Raw genomic sequence first — 8,111 nt, 5'->3', positions numbered from 1 at the left:
CCACTGTACAACCATTAATTCACTCGCACCAACTCTGTTCTTTCTCTGGCCTTCTTCTCTTGGCATGTTCTTGACAAATCACAGCTCGGAATCTACTTGATGTGCGCATTTGCAACGACTGCGGCGAAGGGGATCAGTTGGCGGAGACCAAGACTCGTGTTGATTTGCCTCGCCTTCCTCTGCTGCGCCTCCTGGGTGTTGTTCCTGCTCCGGGGCGGAGCTGCGGCGGCGGTGGTTCCGCTTCCGGTGACGCTCCGGAGAAGGCTGAGGGTGGCAATGCAGGATGTCACGGTGGCCTCGCCGGTGGACAGAGAAGCGCCGGCGACGTTCGATGAGAGTAAGCGGCGGGCACCGAGCTGCCCAGATCCTCTCCATAACCGGTAGACAGTATTTAATTAAGCGCCGCATTTTGTTAGATATCGTGTAAAACCAGAATTTTTGATGTGGTCGTGTATTAGATTAGAGCTCAGGAACGAACCAACGAACGCTCTGTTTTCTTCCCCAATTTTGGTGATTGCTCGATCAGTTTTGATCTCTTCAAGTATTCCGCTGTTTTGCTCTGCAAATGGATGAACTATTTCGTCAAAGAAACAAACTATAGATAGGCATCAATTACTAGTTAGAAAGACATGTAGCATAATTCATAAAATTATTATTATTATTTTTCTCCAATTCTCAATTATTCCTTCACATGATGGCATGAACATTATCACCTTATCCTGTCCAATGTATAGTATACTGATCAAAGTTTGCTCATCATAGATGCATTGATGATTGATGTGTATATAGTATATACACACACTCTAGTTAATGATCTATCTCTTCTGCTCTCTTGTTTTTCTTGTAAAACTTGTCAGAGAATTTGTTTTTCCTTTTTTATTTAATTGTTTTAAATCAATATTAATGTAACTACATGCTTGATAATGTTGTGAAAAGTTTAACTTAGTCCATATAGGAACACCTAATTAAAAACGTCACAACTTAAGACAGTCTAGATGATTGATTGGGTAATAATTCGAGATTACTTGTATCAACAAAACTTTACAGTACATTTCAGAAAACACTAGTTGTTTATAGAAAGGAAAAAAGCCATTTCTACTAGATCAGTAGGCTGCGGGAATGCTGGCTGGGTTGCCAGTCCGATGGAGAAGAAGAGGAGGCTAGCTACTCTGCGGTTCTGCAAAATCAGCAGCTATCGTGATGCAGCTGACACGCAAAGCTTGGAAACGAGAGGTAGCCGATGACTATTTATGGGAAGCTTGGTACAGAACGTCAACTCAACTTGTTTGGGAAGAAGGTGGGAGTGGGACGACGTTTGCCGACGGCCATGCAAATTTAAAGCAGCGATTTGATGCGCCATGAAAAAAGGTCGAACGAATCGACGACTGCGTCTGTGCCCAGGAAGATAAAGCGAATTAACAAAATACAAATAAAAACTTGATCGTCTTGTCATGTCTAATGTCTTAGACTGGTGTTTGCTTGCTACACTCCCGGCCCGTGTCAAAATCAAACAGTTGTTTCCTTTCAATTCGTTCGGTGACTCGATGCAGGAGAGCATATTACAATGTGGCCTGGCACGGGCTACCTCAATGCCCCTCTCACAAACCGAATCATTATTATACAAACAAACAAAAAATTTCAGGCAAGTGACCACTCTAGTTTATTAAACATAGAAATGGGCAACCACGGACGACTTTTAAGGTTCGTGGAAACGATTGAACAAACTCACATGCATTTGGAGAACAAGAAGCTTTTTGGAAAACTAAGCAAAAGCACGAGAAGATAGATATTGTCGTCGATAGCATTTAAGTTTAGGGTAGATGAGTGGCGTGAGGAATCTTCTTTCTTTCCACATAGCCATTTTGATTTGTCATCGATCTCTTGGCCTCTTTTTCCACGGTCCATATAATTGAAGGACATGACCCACACTAATTGCTTGATTGTCTTGTACCTTAACAACCTTGGCCTCTTTAATTCCCTTTAAAATTTTACAACAGTCGTCCCATTGTGAACTAAAATTCGTAATTATTTCCCCACGTACACTCTACGTTTCTGACCACCAAGCCTTAATAAATGCTAATAATACGCACTTATATATGTATCGAACCCCACTACTTTTGCTTGCTCTGTTCTTCCGTTTCCGACTCTTCAATTGCTCACGCAAATTGTAGTTTGAAATGCTCTGCTTTCTGCTCTTCTTTGTGGCTCTGTTTCTGAGGCCGCCGGCGTCGGCCTCGTGGGACAGCTATTCGCCGCCGGAGTGCCCCTACCCTTGCTTGCCGCCGCCCACCTCGGTGAGCATCTGCCCTCCGCCACCACCGGCGGCCAGCTATCCGCCTCCATCACCGCCGGTCGCTGGCGGTGCTACTCCGGGATACTATTATCCTCCATACAATTACTTTCCGGCGCCGCCGCCGCCGAATCCTGTATTGCCGTGGTTCCCATGGTACTACACGTCACCTCCCTCGGCCTCGGCGGCTTCTTTTCTCGAGCAGGATGCTAGCGCTCTCATCGCCTCTTTCGTAATGCTCGCGTTGTGTTTGATTTTGTTCTAATTAGGCATGTTAGTTTCTTGCCGGTGATTGTAGCAAATGAATCAAGAAGGTTTTCGATTCAATTCATACTTCCTTACTTCGTGCCATTCCTTGACATTTTCTTGGTTTATTTGAAACAATTGATCTTAAAATTTGACGACAGAAGGAGCAAAAAGGGTTAAAAAAAAAACTGTCCCAAAAAAGCTTGGAAAAGTAAAAAAACAGGAGCTGATGAATTGGCATATCGATGCAAATATCTTCAAAAAGAAAGGAAAGATTCAAATTTCAAAAGAACATATAGAGGTTTAATCTCTCTTGTTCATTAAATATGAAACTAAACTAGCTGATTGAAACAACCCATTCATACTCTCCTCCAAACTTGAGCATATATTTATAAATATTTTATGTTCCAAGCTTTCACTTTTGGGTCTCAATTGCAGTAAGTTTTGTAACCTCTATCCACATGTAATAGAGGTTATTTCTCGAATGATAGGAACCGATCAGGCCTAGTGCGGCTACAATTCAAACATCACACGAGAAAGTATGCTTTTGGGAGTACTATAAATTGATTATAATTTATATTCACGTTTTTTTTTTTAAATCGATATTCACTGGAATTTAATGCCAATTAAGATCGTGATTAAGTACGCATTTCAATCTGTCAACCAACTATTTCTATTTTCCTAAATCTGAACCTTTCACAGTTGTTCTTGCTTTGAAGTGATCGAATCATATAAATCCTCTTGTGTTTTGATTCCTTGCGTTGCTTCAGCCATTTTTTCTGTTTCCGATCTTCAACAGATGGAAAAGTAATTTAGAAGATATCTTTTTCCCTCTCATCGACAGAGATTACACATACTTTTATTTATTTTTCAATCTCATGGACTGAAAAGACATCCACTGAATTATAAGATCAACAATTCACCAGTCACCTGATACCAGCACTGGCCTGGACTGGCATGCCAAATCTCTCATTTGTAAGAAAGCACAACCGCGACGAGAAGAAGGAAGAATCATTTGGAAGATCCATTTTGAGTCCTGCCCACAAAAGCCCGCTGCTGCAAATGCCTCAGGCTCTGCTCCATGCTCACCTTTATCATATCTGCCAACATCTTCTTTGCTTTTCCCATCTGCTCACCGCCATCCATGTTGGACACTATGTTGCAGACAATGCTATCGAAAGTGCCCGTCTGCAACTCTGATCTTATACACCGCGAGCTTCGCAGTAGCTGAAGCAGCAAGTGAGCTTTGACTTGAGACTTTGGGGTTCCCTGAATGGTGAGCTGAAGAAGACCAGGAATTGCACCTTCTTTGAGTATGACGTCTCTGTACCTGCTCTGATCGCTCTCGCACAGTGCGAGGAGGGCTCCTACTGCATGTTCTCGACTCCGAAGCGAGCCTTCTTCTAGCACCTCCACAATGGTGAGAACGCCGCCTTCTGCAGCTGTCAAAGCAGCCCTTCCTTCCTCAAAATTCACCAGCAATTCCAAGAGCGCGCTGCACTTCTCGGTGATCTTGGACGACTTTCTGCAATTTCTGAGCAGACATAACAATGTCGGAACAGGGTGCAGTGGAAGAATGATGGTGAGGTTCTCAGGGATCGTCGAGAGATTGTAGAGTGCCGTGAGAGCATCAATCTTTGCTTGTGGATTGCCATCTACAAGGATTTTGATGAGGAGGGGGAGCGCGCCGGAGGTGCTGATAGTAGGCCTGTTGGGGAAGGAAGCCGAGAGGGTGAGGACTGCTGCAGTGGCGTACTCTTGCAAGGTAGAATCCGATGATTGCAAGAAGTGAACAAGTGGCACGAGTGCTCCGGCTTCGACAATCTTGATTTTGTTTCTGCAACCACAATGCAAAATTACCATTAAAACATATCCTACGAGAAGCAAATTCGCAGCCAGTGATTATGCTTTAGTTCAGTCCTAACAGTTTCAGAACAAATTCCAGCTTGTAATTAGTTCAGTCCTAACAGTCATTGGGCAGATCAACTCTACAGTGAAAAGAAAAGGGTGACCTCCAAGAGAGGGAAAACAAGAACAGAAATCTAGCTTCCTCTCCATTAAGCGAAAGCAAGCAACCACAAGGACGAATCATTAGAGATCATAACAGTTTGTACATGTAAAGGAGCCATAGTTCCTGCCTCAGAGCATCAAAGCTCGCACCTTTCGTCCTTGACGGCGAGATTCACGAGGGCGAGGATGGCGGCTTCACCAGAGTCTGAGTTTAGAGACCGAAGCATCGACACAAGGGGCACGACGGCGCCGGCAAACTGCCTCCGGTTCCTCGACGACGTCTTTGTCAGCCGTCTGATCTCCCTGGCCGCTGCGATCCTGCACGCCTCGTCCTCAGACCTGATCTGTTTCATGATCTTCGCCACCTCATCCAGCTCGCCTGCGAGTCCAGCCTCCAGTGCTGCCATGCCGTCGTCTCTCTCTCTCGCTCTCCCTCTCTCTGTGACTCTGTCTCCGTGGAGCGGCGAAGGGGGAGGCTCAGGTTATATAGCACAGAAAGGCACGAGAATATCCCGCCGACATTCCGTTAACGCGCCGTCAACGATGTACGTGTCGACATTTCATATGTGGTGTCGGCTAACAAACACTGAGATCCTCCCAGGACCACTGAACAATTTCCATCGTTCCGATTGGAATCCGACGGATGAAAATTAATCCCGATCGATTACGCTGAAAATAATGACAACGATATGATCCAAATTCACAATAATTCTTCTGCAACAAATTATTTATACAGTTCTACTAGGCTGCAATAATAAAATAATTAATAAATTTTATTTCCTTTTTTTCTTTGTTTGCTCACACTTATTAAAAAAAAAAATCTTTGTGAAGCAACTTGATCCAAATGAGTGAATGAATTATAGGGAACATGATCGGATGTCCCATAAAAAAAGATCGAAACCCATGATTTGGTTTATTCGAATACTTTTTTTGTTTTTTTTTTAAGTTGCATAAGAACAACGCGAGCGTTGCGTAAGTGACGAGTGTAGCAAAGACTGTGGAATAAAGCAAAGGATCGGGCTTCATGGCCGTTTATTTGCTTAACGGCGAAGGCTGCATGCCATGGCTATATCTTCAGATCAGCAAGCACAAAAATGTAAAGCAGTGTGGCTACGTTAGACAAACAAATGGAAGCAGTACTATTCTTAATTACGACGTTTGTCGCCTTTTTTCTTCTACATGATTATATTAATAATTGGTTAAATAGCAATTCTTTTGAAGGAGTTGGCATGCATGTTTGTTCATGCCAAACAATCTACAAACCGTTATATATACATGAGATTAATTATACCAGCTTTGATGACAAATTTTACTGACTCAAAAGTTTTTGCAAAAGACTAACATAAAATATTCCAAAAGTTAGATCACATATAACCGAAAGTTTGTGGTGTCGTGAAGGACGTGGCTTTCTCTGAGGTAAAAGTTAAGACTGCGTGCGAAGGTCAAAATCCGGATTGATGTGACAAGATGGGTCAATACGGACCCAATCCCAACATAGGGAGATATCTGTCACCTCGGGCTCAGATCATACTTCCAGCTCAGCATGGGCTCCCCCTTGACTCCCACTTGGGCTCCCAAAGTCATCTCGTCTCGGTCAACTTTGTCTCGGTCAATTTTGTCTCGATCATTTCAATCGTCTTGTCTCGATCAGTCTCATCTCGATCATCTCAGTCGTCTCGTCTCGGGCCAGCCTCGTTTTGACCATCTTGACCTTGGAGTCTCATTTCGACCACTCTGTCTCGACTGACTCCATCTCGGATTCCATCTTCACGCCTTCTGTGAACCGCTATCTTACATGACCTGCTAAAGGGAAACGCAAACATTCTCACAGATACGCAGCAGTCCAAGAATGAACAAGCGGTTACGAGGTTGTCAGACTAGGTCCTCTATCTCTGTGGAGGCCTTATACCCCTCTTTCTACACATAAAGCCAAATTTGCAAGAAAATGATTGTCGGATCTGGTCCCTTTTGTAGGTTGCTCAAAACGGGGTAAGGAACTTCAAATCGGATCTCTATCTCATCCGTGGAGGCCTTAAGCATAAAAGGCTTAGCGTTACAACCTTTTTTTGATTTCGCAGGTTTGACTCCAAAAACTCTGCCCTAATATTATTTTCTTTCCCTAATTGTCCACTTTTCATCATCTTACGAAGACCGCAGAAGCTCCGCATGGCTGCGATCGACTGCCATCGAGAGAGCAAAGAACTTGGAAGGTATTGGGGCGTCGGAGTAGCGGAAGCAAACCTCGAGGAGTCCGTTGGAGAAGGAGGCTATGTATGCACCAGTTTGCACTAACCATCTTCTTGAAGTGTGTTTCTGCCATAGCTATTAAAGGACTTGTTGGTCTCTTCTATGCATCTTCAGCAGTTCTTTTGGAGTGTATCTGTTGGTCAGTAAATGTTTTCTTTGTTGCTGCTATTCAATAATAGCCTTAGTTCTTGTTTCTATTTGTAAGAGCAGGTTGAGATCATCCATCATCTTTGTTGACTAAGCTCTTTTTATGATGATGATGGAATTTTTTTATATTAGGGAGGCATTGACTGAGGTTAGTTTTTATTTTTCCATTTGAAATTTAATTTTTATGTCAATTTTTGTGCATCATGTTGATGTGTTCTATTCTATTAGATAATGAAACATAATTATTCCTCATATGAGTTTTTTTGTGGCACACTCAATATATATGTTATTTAGTTAATGTTGATATTTAATTTTAGAGCATACATAATTTTATGATTATAAAATTTAAATTTTATTTGACTTTATTAAATATATTATATTGTTGTAGCCAACCGTTATATCCTAGCTCCGCCCCTGGTCGGAGTGCCCTATTATCCAGTATTAGTCTAACCTCTTCTTGTCTGATCTCCTGCGTTCTAATTAATCCAGAAATCCACGTCGGACTACTCATTGATTAATAACTTGACTATCCGCGATATTTGATAGTAAAAATCGTTATACAAGATTTCCGAAAGCTTCTTTCTATGCCTTTAGACGTGATACAACGTCCACAGCTTCGTCTTCGATTCGACGGTTAGATAAATTTTAACCTGTTGCCTTGAATTCCATATGAATCCATCATTTGCATTGATTTGATGTCGATAAAGAATTCATTAAGAAGAAGAAGTCATCGGGCTGTCCTTTCCGACTGAAATGTTAATTTCTTAATTTATACGATTGTATTTTTTATATTTTTAGACTTATATGATTGTGTCTAGCTAAGCAACTCAGGGAGCAAGTAGTTAATAGACCAGAGAGCCGCTTGAAAACTGTTAACCAAGAAGTTAACAATGCAAATTAAGAGTGAAAAAGTGTTTACTTAGATAGTGTCACTGTAATTAATTATCTATGCCTTGTGGCGACAGAAAAGCTCCGGAAGTCATTAGATTTTTATGACAACTTCAAAGATTGATTTGCTTTTATTGGGAATGAATTATAGGGCAAGCCATATATATATCATTGGAAAATCACGTATCTAATTGTCATTCCTATAAGAAGTCATGATAAATTTAACTGAAGTCTACATGCATGGATGGTACTATTATTTGAGAATTTGAAAGGTTCAATCAAT

At 42.0% G+C, this 8,111-nt stretch overlaps 1 protein-coding gene across 1 annotated transcript; it reads right to left on the bottom strand.

Moving 5' to 3' along the window:
• Positions 1 to 3,425: 3,425 nt before the first annotated feature.
• LOC141827828 (U-box domain-containing protein 17-like) lies at positions 3,426 to 4,986 on the bottom strand. The gene is made up of 2 exons (XM_074715158.1): positions 4,697 to 4,986; positions 3,426 to 4,373 (listed from the first exon to the last, which is right to left on the bottom strand). Exons 1-2 carry the CDS (start codon positions 4,951 to 4,953, stop codon positions 3,548 to 3,550), a joined length of 1,083 nt encoding a protein of 360 aa, XP_074571259.1. The 5' UTR covers positions 4,954 to 4,986; the 3' UTR covers positions 3,426 to 3,547.
• Positions 4,987 to 8,111: the final 3,125 nt, after the last annotated feature.

The sequence above is a fragment of the Curcuma longa genome, chromosome 4, assembly GCF_044706935.1.
Source record: "Curcuma longa cultivar G26 ecotype Majalengka, Jawa Barat chromosome 4, ITB_CL_G26_1.1, whole genome shotgun sequence".
Lineage (NCBI taxonomy): Eukaryota > Viridiplantae > Streptophyta > Magnoliopsida > Zingiberales > Zingiberaceae > Curcuma > Curcuma longa.
Note: the sequence above shows the minus strand (reverse complement) of the source record. Positions and strands in the feature narration are given on the sequence as shown.